The 18,318-nt window shown below is 35.3% G+C and overlaps 1 protein-coding gene across 4 annotated transcripts in view; it reads left to right on the top strand.

Moving 5' to 3' along the window:
• OSBPL8 (oxysterol binding protein like 8) overlaps window positions 1–18,318 on the top strand; it is a gene marked incomplete at its 5' end in the record, with an annotated part of 131,992 nt that overhangs the window by 81,955 nt on the left and 31,719 nt on the right. For all 4 annotated transcript variants that reach the window (XM_079714284.1, XM_079714281.1, XM_079714282.1 and 1 more), the window contains 8 exons: window positions 122–325; window positions 2,429–2,513; window positions 4,120–4,291; window positions 7,615–7,852; window positions 8,466–8,650; window positions 11,552–11,633; window positions 11,928–12,026; window positions 13,489–13,585. In XM_079714284.1, coding sequence (XP_079570410.1) covers window positions 122–325; window positions 2,429–2,513; window positions 4,120–4,291; window positions 7,615–7,852; window positions 8,466–8,650; window positions 11,552–11,633; window positions 11,928–12,026; window positions 13,489–13,585 — 1,162 coding nt within the window. The remainder of the gene's footprint in view (window positions 1–121; window positions 326–2,428; window positions 2,514–4,119; window positions 4,292–7,614; window positions 7,853–8,465; window positions 8,651–11,551; window positions 11,634–11,927; window positions 12,027–13,488; window positions 13,586–18,318) is intronic.

The following is an 18,318-nucleotide window of genomic DNA, read 5'->3' as shown; positions in this document are numbered from 1 at the left end:
TTTAAAGTGTACACTTTATGGAAATTTTAGATTAAAATACCCTATTTGCCTCTGTTTGGTTAGTATCTTGTGAAGCAGAGAAACGAAGGTTTATTTCTTAAATAAACTTATATTTTTGTAGATTCGTGGTACTCTAAAGAGCTGGACCAAATTGTGGTGTGTGTTGAAACCTGGTGTGCTACTGATCTATAAAACCCAAAAAAATGGTCAATGGGTAGGAACAGTCCTTCTGAATGCCTGTGAGATCATTGAGCGTCCATCAAAAAAGGATGGCTTTTGTTTTAAACTTTTCCATCCTTTGGAGCAGTCCATTTGGGCAGTGAAGGTAAGTAAGCACTTGTTATATAGGTGAGAGGTAAAGAGGACAATCTATAAGTAGAACTGAGATAAATCAATGAATGATTAATGATGGCTGTCCTCTGCTGGAACTTATAAATTTGTTTTTGTCTTCAATCACATTATTCCTCTTTCTGTTTCTACCCACGATGAAATGTGCACCAAAATGCTTAGTTTACCTTTAAGATCTAACTTAAAAACTTCTCCAGAAAATGCTTCCCAAATTTATATTGTACCTTATTATCTCTTGTCTGTAGGGATTGTTTGTACTGTTCTTTTACTTTGCAATTACCAGCTTTGCTTTGTAATACTGTATCCTGTTTACTGTGAGTGTTTTTCTCTTTATCAAATGGTCAGACTCCCTAGAACAGAAGCTTCCATTTATTTTGGTGGCCTTTCCTGTAGTGATATAAATATGTGATAGGAAGCCTATAAGCAGAAGCAGTCCTACATATTTTTGAGAGGCAGCTTTCTTTGAAGATGGAGCTCTAATGCTTTTATAACTAAAAAGCATTACCGTGGTCACTCCTTGTTTTAAAAACAAACAATCAAGAAAATAGAAATGCTCTATTTGATAAACTGTTATACTAAGGAATTCTACAAACAGTAGACAGGCAGTACATGCTAACTGAATAAATGAGTCTAGCTTAAGTTTTTACAAAATGATCCTTGTTTTAGTTTCTAAAGTCAATTACATTTGAATAAAGTTTTAGGACTCCTCCTTTAGGTAAACAACCTAATTGAGATTAGAACTAAAAGTGCTTCAGCTTTTTAATTTGTTGGGTATTGCTTAATTAGGCAATATACAGACACCTAGGAAAAGACCTGGACTTTTAACCTTTATTTCAGTAGTCTGGAATCATAGCAGGCATAAATTTAGGATTACAGAGTTAGTTTTATTCTGAGATTATATACTTCCCACAGGGGAAAGAATTTAACCCATGAAACCTCTGGTATTTCTGTATCATGTCATTCTGAAGTGAAAAAAAATTACTTTCAAAATCTTTTATATGTATATTATTTATTCTTTACTACTATTTTTAGGCATTGTAAGAATTATAATGAATTTTTAAATCATTAGAAGATACTTATAATGTCAAGTTATTTCATTCCAGATATTGGCGGGAGGGAAATTTGTACAATTATATAAACATCAGAATATTCTTCACAAGCAAAACCTACTTAGGACATTGTTTAAGCAGCTTTAAAGTCAATGTCTATGCTTAGGAAAGAGTAATGTTTATTAATTTTTACTTTGTGTCAGGGACTCTTTAAAGCATGTTATATGGAATCTTTTTTTAATTCTTGTACCTGTAAGGTACGAGATAAGGAGGATACAAATTTCCTGTAAGCAGGATACAAATTTCCCCCATTACCCAGATAAAGGGATTGAGGCCTAAAGAGGTTACTTAAGTAATTTTTCTAGTATGGAGTCAAGATTGAAACCCAGGCAGTCTGACTCAAGGTCCTACTCTATACTGGTTCTAGGAACTAGACCATAAATTATAAAGCCATTTAAAAATACCCAAGGGATTTTATAGGATTTGTTAAAATCGTATTGATTTGTTTCTACTTTTTTCACTTTAAATGTTCATCTTTACTTCCTAAAGTTTATGCTTCTTAAAATCCATTTTGTTCTTTGATCTGACAACTTAAAAAATTATTTTTCCCTGGACCTAGTAAAAATTCATTTCTCTTTTTCTTACAAGTTTCCAGCTGTTTCTTTAGGCTTCCAGAAATTTAGTATTTCTTATCTAATAGTTTCTGTGGTATGGAAATTCTCTGTTAAATTAAAATTTGGTCTCGTATGGGAAATTTTAGGTTTCTCTTTAATATGTGAACAATATGCAGAGATAATGCTTAATGTTAACTATAAGTTCAGTTTTCTGGTAAGGAGGTAAATTTTGTGAAAGAGGAAAGCTTTCCTCAGTACTTAACATTTGCTTTCTCAAGAAGCATGAAATTAAAGCTTGTTTGTTTTTAAAAATTATAATCCACGCCTCACTTCGATTATTACAGATAATAATGAATAATATAAAATTGAGATCTCGTAATACTGTACACCATTTATTTTGTTTATTCTGCTTTTAAGGGTCCAAAAGGTGAAGCAGTTGGATCCATAACTCAGCCCTTACCTAGCAGTTATCTGATCATCCGAGCTACTTCAGAGTCAGATGGTAAATACAAATGATGGATTGAATTATGGTCCTTATTTTTAAGGGTCACTTAAAAATATACTGTATATTTTTATAGATCTATACTTTTATAGATCACTGCATTTTCCTTTGGGAAATCTGCGTTTAGTATGGAATTTGCAGCAGAGGTATTATAATCATAAATTGCCTAGAACACTAAGTATATCATCAACTTGGTTGACAAATGGGGAAATCTAATAGGAAGGAAGCATCATATAATTGAGTGATAAACTAGCAGCCTGGAGTTGTCTTCTTCATCCTTTATTGACATATTAACACCTTTTTGACTTGATTAGTATTCTCTGTGGTAACTCATTAAGTTTTGTCATTTTAGAAGTACATTTAATACTATTTATATTTTATCATTAAATATTAACATGACACTGTATACATTATTTTGTTTTTTTTCATAAGACATTCAAACACAAACTTCTATTCTGTACTTTATTACTTAATACTTAATTCCTGAAACAAATATAGGGAGGGTATAATTTGTATGAAAGCAAGGTAACTTTAAAACTTTAATAACTGATAATGGATTTTTTCTTCACTTTTATGTTTTATAGTGTAGACTAGCTTAGCCTAGGGAATCATGTAACCTTCTAAACTTTACTTTCACTAGATGATTATTTTTTAAATCAAAATATCATAGGCATGAGCTTTCATTATGAAAATGATTTATGTGGCTGATATTGCCACCATATCTTGAAACAAATGTATATGACTTTTAAGAGCAATTAACATTTTTTTTCTGCTAGTACTGTTCTAAACCTTAATTAAAAAAAATAAAGTTATTGGGGCGAGGGATAAATTGGGAATTTGGGGATTGACATATACACACGATTATATTTACAATAGATAACCAACAAGGACCTACTGCTGAGCGCTGTTGAGCACAGGGAACTCTGCTCAATATTCTGTAATAACCTAAACGGGAAAAAAAATTTCAGAAAGAATAGATATATGTATATGTATAACTGGATGACTTTGCTGTGCACCTGAAACACAACATTGTAAATCAACTATAGTCGAATATAAACAAAAATTAAAATATATAGAGAGAGTCAACCACACACACACAAAATTAAGTTATTAATATTTCTACTAACTAATATGGCAGTTAATAACAGTATTAGGCATTTTTCTGACTTAAAATTTGGGTGCTAAACCTGGGATAGATGTCCTGTCAACAACAAAATATTATTTTAGATAGTTTGTTTATAGTAGAAACATAATCCCTTAGGTATATTTCATGTACCTTTTTGGTACCTTCAGTTATTCTACATGTTAATGTTTGAAGCTTTTAAAAATAAAGTACATTTATTTTAGATTAGATGTATTTTCTAATGTACATCAATGCTATTTATTTACCAGTGGTTTCTAGATATTTAGAATGTAAAAAGCACTTATTAAACTGAAAAATTGCATTAAGACATCCTGGCAGATTTTTATATTCTAATTAACTTTTACAGTGCATGTTTCTGAGAGAAATAATAGTATGTTTAAAAGTTAACAGTGTTAAATTAAGATGGATGCTAGTTTTTCTAGTTTATTGAATTATACTGTTTATGAATCTGTCTTCTTCTAGGAAGGTGCTGGATGGATGCTTTGGAGTTGGCTTTGAAATGTTCTAGTCTTCTTAAACGTACAATGATCAGGGAAGGAAAGGAACATGACCTGAGCTTCTCATCAGAGAGCACACATGTGACTTTGTATGGCTTATTACGTGCTAACAGTCTCCACAGTGGTGATAACTTCCAGTAAGTAGATATTGCTACTAATTTGGTGATTGTTTTCGAGACTATGTTATTCACTAGGTTAGTTGGCAGGCCTAGAATTTTTGTATTGTATCTAGGATTGAAACTTAGGTGTCTTTACACCCCTATGGCCTGGTTTAAAATTTGTTGAGTTGCTATGGTGAGGTGTAGAAAGTTATTTCCTTGATTCCAGCTAATATGAATTATTTGTTCTTTCCTAAATACAACCATGCTAACTACCTTGTCTTTGTGCCTGGTGTTCCCTCAATTAAGAATGACCTCTAGTCCTCCTTGCTCTCTTCTTCTGTCATACTCCTGTGTTTTCTTCAAGGCCAATCTCAATCTCAAGTATTATATCATATGCGAAGCCTTTCTTTTCCTCATAAAAATGAGATGTAATCCGTCCTTCTACTGTTGTTCTATAGCACTTTTTTGTTTTTTCTATAATGGACCTGACTTATTCTACCTGGTATTTGTGGAATTCTCCTATTATATTGTGTTTCAAATTGGAACTGTATCCTATTTGTGGTTTTTTTTTTCCCCCTGAAGCATTCATTGTAGTTAATACTAAAAAAAATTTTCTTCAAGGAAACGAAGGTTGAGGTTCAGATCTCTTCTGTTGCTTTGCAGGAAAAATAGACTTCCCCTTTTCCTCCCTGGCTCCAGCCCTCAGCTTCTCTGCAGCCACTTATTTCTGTCAGCATTGACGTTACCCTCCTCAAAGTTAGACTGCTTCTCTCCTCGCTTCCCTGTAAGCGGAGCTGAACTTTTTTTTTTTTCCTATCCTTTTGTTTGACTCTTTTTCTTTACTCTCTTTTAAAACCGCCAAAAAAAAAATAAATAAATAAAACCACCATTACTTTATCTTTTACATCCTTTCTTTGCAGATCTATAATCTGGAGCTTTATTTTATCCTAGTGTAGGAGTCTGAGATAGGATGAGGGGGAGGGAGGTGCACTGATACAGGAATGGATTTTTGTTGGGGCCTTTTCCCCTAGTATTATAGAATACCAGGTAATCCTTAAATGCTCTTATTTGGGGATCTTAAAATTCATCTGCTTCACGTATTTATTCATTAAAAAATTTTGAGTCTCTTTTCTGTGTAAGACACCATACACTTTCCTTTGTAATTCACCACACACTTTTCTTTGTAATTCACCACATTGTGAATAGGAAAATGAATCAGATATGATCCTAAATTTGAATCCAGTATAACAGTTTACTAGCTATGTAATCCTAGAGAGATGTTTTGTTTTGCTTTGCTTGAAAGCGATAAAATGCCAGGCAACTATAAATAGTAGAAAGAAAAGAATGACATAAACAACCAAAGGAGAGATGTCTTAGGGTAATATAGGATCAGGAGAATTTAGAGGACGAAAACATAATATCCAGCTAGGGAATCAGGGAGAGGATCAATATAACAGATTTTACCATTAAGTAAAATCAACATATCAACACGTTCATTTGGATATATGACAGAAAATGAGCTAGGAACTGATGATGCAGAGATGAGGAAGGATGGGAGCCTACCTTCGAGACTTAGAATCTCCTTGGATGTAAGAGACAGGAAACGGGTAAAGTTAAAAAAAGATTACCAAGTTTTAAGCCCGAGTGACTGGGAAGATGATAAAAATTTTTTAAAAGGACCATATTTGGGAGATAATATATTAAATATTGGACATGTTGAGGATGCAGTGGTCCCAGTATATATAGATGTGGTCAACCAAACATTTAAAAACATGAATCTGAAGCTTATTCTTGCATGCATGGGAAATCATCAAACAGAAATCATCAAATTGAAATGATGATGAAGTCTTGAAACTGGACAGGTTACCAAAGGGGAGAGAGGATAAATCAAAATAAAATAGAAAATAAAAACCAGATTGTGAGGGATTAAGGAAAGACTAGATGGTAAGAAAGCAAAGACAGCAATATATGATTGTAAAGGAAAAAAAAAGAAAATAAGTATTCTAAAAAATGAATATCTGTTGGAAGTTCTCTGATTAAAATCCAAACATAAGAAGATTTTGGAAAAATAGAGACTAAAAGAGAATCAAATAGGACTACTCTTCTCTGTTAAACTTATCTCAGCACTGTTAAAATGTCAATTATTATATATAACGGCACCATGTATTCATTTGTAAAGTACTTTACAAATTTTTTATACCAAACGAAACCTACAGATACTTTCTTAAATGAGAAATTTCTAAAAAAATTTTTGATTCTGGAAGTGATTTTTTTAAAAAAATCGTTTCCTTTTTGTGCAGATTAGTAACCCTAGTCTTGTAAGTAAGAATAAGGTTGGGTATGGCAGCTTAACAATTTTAGGCCATAGGTTCATTTCTTTAAGCTGAAATTTCCATTTCCAGTTCTCCATAGAGTTTTTTTTTCAAGGTTAAGCCTATCCAGTTGTTTTTTTTTCTTCCTTTTGGCTCCGTTGGGTCTTCGTTGCTGCACGCGGGCCTTCTCTAGTTGCGGTGAGCGGGGGCTGCTCTTCGTTGTGGTGCGCAGGCTTCTCATTGTGGTGGCCTTTCGCTGCGGAGCATGGGCTCTAGGTGCGCAGTCTTCAGTAGCGGAGCACGGGCTCTAGGGTGCAGGCTCAGTAGTTGTGGCACAGGGGCTCAGTAGTTGTGGCTCGCGGGCTCTAGAATTCAGGCTCAGTAGTTGTGGCGCATAGGCTTCGTTGCTCTGCGGCATGTGGGATCTTCCTGAACCCCCGAACCAGGGATCAAACCCATGTCTCCAGCATTGACAGGCAGATCCCTAACCACTGTGCCACCAGGGAAGTCCTCAGTCCAGTATTAAATCAATATAATTACCTTATACATTTCTCCTTTTATTTTTGGACTTATTATGAGTGACTTTGGAGACCTTTACAGGTAGAAAGTCATAATTCATTTGCGTTCACTTGAGAATCTAGTGGTCTTGGCTTGAAGTTTCTCTTTACACCAGAAGTGTTAGGTTGATTCAAGTGATGATGTTTGTAAAACTAAGAAAAAAATCTAGCAAGAAATAGTCTAAAGTTTTGCTTTTGGAAAATTTTAGACCTAAAGGATAGAGAAGCAAAGAGCTCAGAGTGTCATCTTTTAGCATTTTCTAGGTTTTAATTTAATTTCTCTGTGCCTCCATTTATTAATCTGTGAAGCGAGAGTAATAATTTTACTTATAGGGCTATTTTATGATTAAATGAGTTAAACTATATATAACACTTAGAATGGTACCCTGCACATAGTAAATTCTCAGTAAGTGTTACATATCCTTCTTATTTATAAATTAAATATTCTTAACCTCCTTTATCCTTCCTCCTAATAATTCTTTCTCTTAAGGTTAAATGATAGTGAAATTGAACGACAGCATTTTAAGGACCAAGATATGTATTCTGATAAATCTGATAAAGAAAATGATCAAGAGCATGATGAGTCTGACAATGAGGTGATGGGGAAAAGTGAAGAAAGTGACACAGATACATCAGAAAGGCAAGATGACTCATACATTGAACCTGAGCCTGTTGAGCCTTTAAAGGAGACTACCTACACTGAACAGAGCCATGAAGAACTCGGAGAGGTAACAGTCTGTGATTTTCAGAGATTTTGGTTTTCTAATTCTTGGAAATTTACAGATGAAATTGAAGATATTTGTATGACCTATTGCTTTTTTTCCTGAAAGAGAATAGTATTTATATAATACCTATTTTATTTTAAAAGTTGCATACATATGAATATATCAAGATTTATAAACAATTAAACACATATACTCACAAAATACCAATATATTCTATTAAATTTAGAGTTTACATCTTCTTCAGGTTTGCTTTTGAAATAAGATACTCCTTGATGTTATTGCCAGGTACAAAGTAAATTGTAGGGAAACATGAATTTATAACTTTCTTGTTATTGCTAATGCATAGAAGTAAACATAGTATAAAATAATAGAGTATAATGTTTTTTGTAATGGATTCTTTGTATATATCATTCACTTTATTTAGTGTCTCTTGCGACTACCCTTTTACTAAATTTTATAGGTGTTGACTTATTACCTAATGGGTTATTTTCACATTTTAAGATTGCTTCGAATAGTCTTAGAGAAGATTCATATTTTCAGTATTAGCTGTCTTACCTACATATTTATGTGTCTGAAATAAATATAGTATTTCAGTATTTTTTGTTAATTGCTAAAGGCAGGTGAGGCTTCTCAAACAGAAACTGTGTCAGAAGAAAACAAAAGCCTTATCTGGACACTACTGAAACAAGTCCGTCCTGGCATGGACCTATCCAGGGTGGTTCTGCCTACATTTATTTTGGAACCCCGTTCTTTCCTGGATAAACTTTCAGATTACTACTATCATGCAGATTTCCTATCTGAGTAAGTAAATTCTCATTTCTTAAAATAAAAGATACTTCATGGTTTTCGAGTTTTTCCAGAGTGCTGATTTCAGTGGTAATGCTGTACCAAAATCAGGCTCAAATGAGATACCACTCTCTCTTCTCCACCACTTCTGTAGTTGACCTTAATAAGAAGCAGGTTTAATACTTTGCTGTAGTGTTTCCATTTATGAGGTCAAATGGAGAAATCACAAGCTTGAGGAAGACAGGAATTCTGCCCCTGCCTTGACAGCACTGCCATCACAGGCTCCCTGACCTGTGCATTGACCTAGCACAGGGAGAGCTGACTGGCATTCTTGGTTCTCCCCCACCTAAGTCCTCCTTCAGGTCCCGTCCTGGGGCTTCTGCTTTCGTTTGTACTTATCCTCTCTGCATGCAGTGAGGCATGTGCAGCTTATCACAACTGGAACATCCTACTAATTGCTGGCACATGGCATAAATCCCCACTCTCACCTTTGCTTTTCTTCCTGCCAGCTGATCCTGGGAGTAATTCTGAAGAAGGCAGGCATAAGGGAGGTGGAGGAGGAGCTGCCTACCTCTTTCCCAGCAGTTTCTTGGACAATCATACTTTTCCAGGTTTCACTGGCTGCCCCCATTCCAGCAGCAGTTTCAAGGCGCTGTGTTTTCTAAGATACTAGATTCTGGCCCTGTGACCTGATTTTTAGATTCTGCATAAATACCTGTATTCAGTTTATTCGTTGCATTATTAGTCTATTAGTTGCATTAATGAACATTGCAAAAAAAGAAAAAGAAAAAACAAGCTGATTCAAAGGATAATTCGTAAACCGTGGGAGATTTTTGCAAATTAAGTCATAAATGAAGTGTTAAGCTCCCTAAAATAAAAAGGGCTCTTTTTATTTTAGTGAATGAAAAGAAATTCATAGTGAATGAAAATGATCAATAACCTAATAGAAAAAGGAGTGGAAGAAATGACCAAGCAGTTTAAAAATGAAGTAATAAAAATAGTCCTTAAACATGTAAACTTCACTTAAAATAAGAAAAGTGCAAATTCAAACCATAATAAGATCTGTTTTCCATCCATCACTTTGACCAAAAATCTAGATGCTTTTATACCCCAGTTCTGCTTTCTTTTATCTATCTAGAAATGTATTTCCCTCAGGATATGAGGCAGGTTCCTGTGAATCACGGTAAGATCTTGAGAGATGACCATTTTCCCAAATTGAAAGGTTGCACTTCTGGCAACACACACTGTTGCCAAGGTTGTGTGGCACTCATAGACTGCTGCTGGGTCATACAAACTAGCACAGTGCATTAGAAAGGCATCTGGCAGTATCTACCAAAATTATAAATGCATTCAATCCTTTGATTCAGTAATCCTGCTTCTGGGAATATCTCCTACAGATACAATTCCACATGTACAAAATGACATATATACAAAATTGTTGCAGCAGGGTTTGGAACAGCAAAAGGTTAGATAACTCAAGTGTCCAGCCACAGTTGACTGGTTAAGTAATGTATGGTACATCCACACTAAGGAAGAACTCTATAAACTGATTTGGAGGGATCTTCAGGAGTGTGTGTGTGTGTGTGTGTGTGTGTGTGTGTAAAAAAGCAAGGTACAGAAGAATGCATTTAGTTTGTTCCCCTTTTTTTAAGAAAAAGACTACATATTTGGGACTTCCCTGGTGGCACAGTGGTTAAGAATCCACCTGCCAGTGCAGAGGATACGGTTCGATCCCTGGTCCAGGAAGATCCCACATGCCGCAGAGCAACTAAGCCTGTGAGCCACAGCTACTGAGCCTGCGCTCGAGAGCCCATGAGCCACAACTACTGAGCCCCCGTGCTGCAGCTACTGAAGTCCGTGCGCTTAAAGCCCGTGCTCCGCAACAAGAGAAGCCATCGCACTGAGAAGCCCATGCACCACAATGAAGACCCAACACAGCCAAAGAAAAAAAAGACTACATATTTATATTTGATTCTTTATACTTCAAGAAAACTATATAAACAGAAGCAACTAGGGACTTCCCTGGCAGTCCAGTGGTTAATACTCTGTGCTTCCACTGCAGGGGGCGTGGGTTAGATCCCTGGTTGATCCCTGGTCAGGGCACTAAGATCCCATATGCCACGTGGTGCGGCCAAAAAAAAAAAGAAGCAGCTAAAAAAAAAAGTTGCCTATGGGAGGTTAAGTAGGAAGAGTATGGAGAGATGGGGCAATAGCAAGACTGTGTACTTCTTTATATTGCTTTGAGTTTTGAACTGTGCATTCTACATACATGTAAAACTGTAAATAAATTGTGTAGTAAGAGAATTTAAACCAAGAAAAGAAGAGAGCAATCAGAGGGATGTTAACTCCCGAAAAGTTCAGTATTTTCAACCTGGCACAGTTGTCGGTGAGCCTAGGCCTAGCCTCTTCCATCTCACACTTCATCTTCAAAAATCACCACATTGGACCTACAGACATGCTTGAAGGGAGTAATATAAATAAATTGCCATATATACATATATATATATAAACTCAGAATTCACCTGAAAAACACAATCAGTGTTTTGCAATGTTCATAGCATTAGCAGAAGGGCAAGGAGACAGGTGAGTCATGGCTTTTGAAAACACCTGTTTTAAAATGAAAATTATTCTTTGATTATCTGTTATATTTGTACAGTTAGTTCACTCTGGAAAATCAGTTGGTAGCACATAGGGGAGGTTGAAGGCTAAAGATGGCGTTAAAAATGGGGAGAAAAGTAACCAGATTATGAAAAGTGATTCTTGCAAACTGATTTATATGGTTGTTTTTGCCATCTATTTTGAAAATGAATTATGTTTTCCAATCATATCTCATATTCAATTGTTGACTTGATTAATATGAGGGAGAATTTGTGATACATTATGTAAAATTTTTGCATATATCATTTTGTTTTTTAGGGCTGCTCTTGAAGAAAATCCTTATTTCCGTTTGAAGAAAGTAGTAAAATGGTATTTGTCAGGATTCTATAAAAAGCCAAAGGTAATGTTTGTTTTACTTTCTATAGCCTTATATGTGTTCTTTATTCTTTACGTTATCTTTAGATTATTTATTAATAATTGTATTGCAGGGCCTCTTTCAGTTAGCAGAATTGCAAAATATTGGTTATTTAGACCTGTATTATGATTGAAGTCATTTAATTTTATTTCATGTCACTACTGGGAAATTTTATAAGGACAGTTCCCCGATGATACAGTTAAGCCTATCTTGACTGGTTGAAGTTAATACTTTGAATCTTCCATGTTTATAATTTGAAACTTGTATGTTTTTTACCAGGGACTGAAGAAACCTTATAATCCTATACTTGGTGAGACTTTCCGTTGTTTGTGGATTCATCCCAGAACAAACAGCAAAACTTTTTATATTGCTGAACAGGTATTAGAAATCCATGTTATAGAAATAAAACTGATTTGGAAGTTATTCAGATTTTTTTATAGAAAATGTTAACTCAGTAAACTCACTGTTGATTATAACCTTTCTTACTAGCGAACATTTGGTAAGATTTTAACCTCTTGGTACTGACTACTACTAAACACCACACTCTTGAGCTACATACTCTCCTACAGTCGTGGAATCTACGATAAAAAATAAATCTTTACTTTTATTGCTCCGCCCCCTCTCCTTGTTTTGGACCAAATACTTCAGTGGTTCCCCAGTTCCTAAATCGAATTTACACCCATTTCTCCGACATTCAGGGTCCTCCATATCTTTCTAAATTTATCTCAGATTACATGCCATTTTAAGCCCTCCACAGATTCACAATTAGATAATCTGATATTGCACTTTTTGCCTCATTATTTTTACATTTAATTCTTCCACCCTATTATATCTTCCCAGCTATTCTTCATCTAAACAAATCCTGACCTGCTTACCTTTCATATACAGAATGTAAGGAGGATGAGAAGACGATGCGTTATTTGAAAAACCTTCCTCTTCCCAAGAGATTTTGATATACTCCTCAGTTTGAAACCACTTATCTGTATTAATTTTTTTAAATTAATGATTATACTGTCTTGTATTTTAGTTCACTATAATTCTTCACTAAGTTGAGAAGCTTGAGAGGCGTTTGATTTTAGTTTTGTCTCATTTCAGAAAACATGATGTATACATTTTGCAATATTATTATTAAAATATTTGTTAAAGCTTTTGTTAGTTTCCTACAGTCTATTCAGTAATCTACATGAAGAATAGCCACTGTATTAGTTATTCCTTGCTATATAACAAATTCAAAACTTAATGGCTTAAGACAAAAAGCATTTATTATCTCATGCAGTGATGTTCAGGAATCTGAGAACTGTTTAGCTGGGTGGTCTGGCTCGGGATCTCTCCTGAGGTTGAGGTCAAGATGTCAGCCAGCTTTGCAATCATCTGAAGGCTTACCTGGGCTGGAGGATTCTGCTTCCAAGCTCATCACATGGCTTTTGACAGGAGAACTCAGTTCCTTGTCACATGGGCCTCTCCATAGAGTTGTTCATAACATGGAAGCTGGCCTTTCAGAGCTAATGATCTTCGAGAGAGAGAGACACACACACACACACCAAGGTACATGCTGCATTACAACCTAATTTCAGAAGTGATATACTATTACTTCCACACAAACTAACTTTGGTACAGTGTAAGAGAAGCTCACCTTACGGTGTGAATACCAGGAGGTGGGTTTCCTTCAGATACATCTTGGAGATTGGTTACTACAATCATCAATATTTAATTTTACTACTTACCAAATGTTTCTTTTAATTCATTATTAGAGTATGCTTTTAAGACTTGAACTTTTGATAATATCACAATAATATGCTTATATTATTATATTTTAATGTATTTTTCCTGTATTCAATAGGTGTCCCATCATCCACCAATATCTGCCTTTTATGTTAGTAACCGAAAAGATGGATTTTGCCTTAGTGGTAGTATCCTAGCTAAGTCCAAGTTCTATGGTGAGTTTACCCGTGTCTCAATCTATATGCTTTTCTGGGAGGTAGTATTTCCTGGTGAGCTTTTATACAGACAATGTCTTGGGCTGTTTTCAGCAAGGAATTTATGTGTCATTTTATCATTTTTACTTGGATAATGACCTTTCTTTTTCTGTTGTTTTTCTTTGCTCATTCATAAATAGAGATATGACTCATGTTATGTAAGTGTTCATCACGTACGTGTAAATTTACCACAAACACCACTTATCAAAAGACAGAATAATGATTGCCCACTACAGCTAACCATTTTAGGCTATAATGTTTTGTTTTTTGTTTTTTGTTTTTTGCCTTTAACTCTACTAAGGCTTTTAGTTTCATCTCAAAGTACCTAAGGGGTTGATCTTTTTATTTAGTCTTTGAAAAAAGGAGAAAGAATCCAAATACAGTTAGAATGCTTAGTCCAGGGTCAGTCAGTAATGATATTTAACCTTGGATCAAGTAACATACTAACAAAAACTTTTTTAAGTACAAGGGAAAATAAATATGTATAGTAGGAAACCTTAATCTAAAATCTGTGACAATTCAAACAAGCAAATCATCCGTTGATGCTTGCTTTGTTTGGGTTTTGGTTTTGATTTTTTTGCCTAGTTTTATATTTTGCTTGTTTCAGAGGGTGACCATTTTCTTCTGAAGGTTACGTGTATTTGGGTTATTCCCTCCCCACTGAACCCTCCATCCCTCCATGCCCCTACCCTGACTGTAGTTTAAGTGGCTTTTGTGGATATGTGTTCTACCCGTGTAGAATTTTTATTGAATACCAGATACATAGCTCACCTTCTGCAATTACTTCAGCAGCTGGCCTTCTTTTTTCTATGTTATAGTACATACAGTTGGGTATATCAGAACTATCTGTTCCTTTATAATTTGAAAGAATTTACTAAATTCAAACTTTGTAGGGACAATTTTTTGGTAACTTCCTCATTTCTTCTTTGGTTATTGACTTGCCCATATAGAAACTTCTTGCTATGAGAGTTTGATATTTTATATTGTTTTAGGAATTAGTTCATTTTCTTGAATCTAAATTAAGTTAAATTTAACGACATCTGGGTAGAGTTATTCCTCTTAACAAGTAGTCTCTTGACATTTTGATGTACTAAATTATCAGTTTTTCCTTTGATGGTTTTTGCTTTTGATGTCACAATTAGAAAACCCTTTCTCACTTCAGCTTATATGATAATTCACTTACATGTTCTCATATTTTTATGCTTTCACTGCTCTTTAGTTTGCCTGAAATTTATTTCTTTGTATATAGTGTGTATGAAGTAAAGCAAGATCACAACTTCCTCTTCCCAAAAGCCAATAAATTTTCTTAGTATTTGGTTTATTTATCACTGGTTTTTTTTTTTTTTTTTTTTTTTTTTTTTTTTTTTTTTTTTTTTTTTTTTTTTTTTTTTTTTTTTTGTGGTATGCGGGCCTCTCACTGTTGTGGCCTCTCCCGTTGCGGAGCACAGGCTCCGGATGCGCAGGCTCAGCAGCCATGGCTCACGGGCCCAGCCGCTCCGCGGCATATGGGATCCTCCCAGACCGGGGCACGAACCCGTATCCCCTGCATCGGCAGGCGGACTCTCAACCACTGCGCCACCAGGGAGGCCCTATCACTGGTTTTTAATGCCATTATTTTCTATTTCAAGGGCTATCTTCTTGGATCTATGGATCTGTTTTTTTCTTGTACCACTAGTCTTTGCCCTAAGAACCATTCATTTTTAAATGGCTTTCTGATACTCTGCAGAGCAGATAAAATATAGGTACTTAGTCACTTTGCTATGGGTTGAATAATTTATCATCATTTGGGAGAACTGCTCTTGTTTTTCAAATGGTATGCATAAACCATCAATTTCATAATCAGAGTATCAGTTAAAATTTTGGAATCCTGAATCCCAATCTTGACTTACCAAATCAAAATCACTGGGCTCAGGTATATTCTTTTTTAATATAAATTTATTTATATTATTTATTTTATTTTTGGTTGCATTGGGTCTTTGTTGCTGCACGCGGGCTTTTCTCTAGTTGTGGTGAGCGGGGGCTACTCTTTGTTGTGATGCTTGGGCTTCTCACTGTGGTGGCCTCTCTTGTTGCATAGCACGGACTCTAGGCACACAGGCTTCAGTAGTTGCGGCACGCAGGCTCAGTAGTTGTGGCTCGTGGGCTCTAGAGCGCAGGCTCAGTAGTTGTGGTGCATGGGCTTAGTTGCTCTGCGGTATGTGGGATCTTCCCAGACCAGGGCCCGAACCCCTGTCCCCTGCATTGGCAGGCAGATTCTTAACCACTGTGCCACCAGGGAAGCCCAAGAATATACATTTTTACAATCTCCTCAGGTAATTCTAATGTGCACTAAAATCTGAAATGGCTTATGATATAATGTTAAGTGAAAAGCAGAGTACATATATGCTCTGAGTCAACTCTGCTTTAAAACATGTATACATTCATGTATAGGAAAAAAAGATGCAAGGAATTATATCAAGATTTCATGATTAACCTGAATGATGGAATTATGGGTAATTATCGTTGGATTTTTCAACTTTCCCACAAAGAGCAAGTATTTCCTTTAAAATAAGAGAACATTCAGTTATTTGAAGATATAGTATGGTTATGAATACTATATAATAAGAGAGAAATGATTTTATGGTATACCAATACATGTATAAATTTGGATACAAAAATCTATGTGGTTTTACTGTGTTAAAAATGTATGTGAACAACAGTGTCTGAATAAGGTCCTACTAGACCAGTCCTTCTCCTCTGGACATCTGGCCCTAATACAGAAAGCAGCTATTAATACGTGAAAACATTAAAGAGAGCAATTGCAGGACAATTTAGTGGGAAGTCCACAGTCATACAACAGAAATTATACAGAATGAATCCTCGTTTCCATGACTTTCAGCCTCAGGTCAGGTACAGTTAGCAGGGTAAACTGGTGGAAACATTGCAGCCTTTCTGACCTGGGGAACCAAACACTAAATTTGGAGAAACTGTGGCCACTGGACAAAGAACAGGAACCTGAAAAGTAAAAGAGCCAGAGAGGGGATCCTGAATCCTCTCTGCCTACCTCTCTGGCTAAATTCAGAACAAAACTGCCACCCAAAAAAAAAAAAACCAAAGTTCGTAATTTGAGTCCAACTGAATAATTGCATGCTAAGACAAAAGAACAACTTTCATTGGAGAAAAATAATAGAATTCAGAGTCTCTACAACTCAACATTTATAATGTCCAGAATCGAATATAAAATTACCTAACTTAAAGACCCAGGAAAATGGAACATATTCTCAAAGGAAAAGAAAATCAACTGAGACAAATCCCAGGATATACTGTTGGAAGTAGCACACAAGGATTTTTAAGTGGCTAAAATAAGTGCCCTTAAATAAGTAAAAGAAAATATGGTCACAGTGAATGAAAAAATTGTACAGCTTAGAAGAAAAGTAGAAATAGATATATTTCAAAAATTAAATAGAAATTCTAGAACTGAAGAATTCAGTATTTTAAATTAAAAATTTATAGAGTGAACTTTACAGCAGAGTGGAGATGATAGAGAAGAAAATAAGAGAACTTGTAAATAGATAAATAGAAATCCAATGTGGAAAACACAGAGAAAAATTATTTTAAAAAATGAACAGAGCCTCAGATATCTGTTATATAATATTACATGGTCTAACATATGTGTTACTGGAGTCCCAGAAGGGGAGAGAAAATGGAACAGGAAAAAAATGAATTGATGATGCTCAACATCACTAATCATTAGAGAAATGCAAATCAGAACTACAGTGAGCTATCACCTCACACCAGTCAGAATGGCCATCATCAAAAAATCTACAAACAATAAATGCTGGAGAGTGTGTGGAGAAAGGGAACCCTCTTGCACTGTTGGTGGGAATGTAAATTGATACAGCCACTATGGAGAACAGTATGGAGGCTCCTTAAAAAACTAAAAATAGAACTACCATACAACCCAGCAATCCCCCTACTGGGCATATACCCTGAGAAAACCGTAATTCAAAAAGAGTCATGTACCACAATGTTCATTGCAGCTCTATTTACAATAGCCAGGACATGGAAGCAACCTAAGTGTCCATCGACAGATGAATGGATATAGAAAATGTGGCACATATATACAATGGAATATTACTCAACCATAAAAAGAAACGAAATTGAGTTATTTGTAATGAGATGGATAGACCTAGAGTCTGTCATACAGAGTGAAGTAAGTCAGAAAGAGAAAAACAAATACCGTATGCTAACACATATATATGGAATCTAAACAAACAAAAAAAATTGGTTCTGAAGAAACTAGGGGCAGAACAGGAATAAAGACGCAGACGTAGAGAATGGACTTGAGGACACGGGGAGGGGGAAGGGTAAGCTGGGACGAAGTGAGAGAGTGGCATGGACATATATACACTACCAAATGTAAAATAGATAGCTAGTGGGAAGCAGCCACATAGCACAGGGAGATCAGCTTGGTACTTTGTGACCACCTAGAGGGGTGGGATAGGGAGGGTGGGAAGGAGATATAACAGGGAGGAGATATGGGGATATATGTATATGTATAGCTGATTCACTTTGTTATAAAGCAGACACTAACACACCATTGTAAAGCAATTATACTTCAATAAAGATGTTAAAAAAATGAGTTGATGCAAAAGTTTTCCAAATTTAACAAAAGGTATAAATTTACACATTCAAGATGCTCAAAGAATACCAAG

This window comes from Hyperoodon ampullatus, assembly GCF_949752795.1.
Source record: "Hyperoodon ampullatus genome assembly, chromosome: 11".
Classification (NCBI taxonomy): Eukaryota; Metazoa; Chordata; class Mammalia; order Artiodactyla; family Ziphiidae; genus Hyperoodon; species Hyperoodon ampullatus.
Note: the sequence above shows the minus strand (reverse complement) of the source record. Positions and strands in the feature narration are given on the sequence as shown.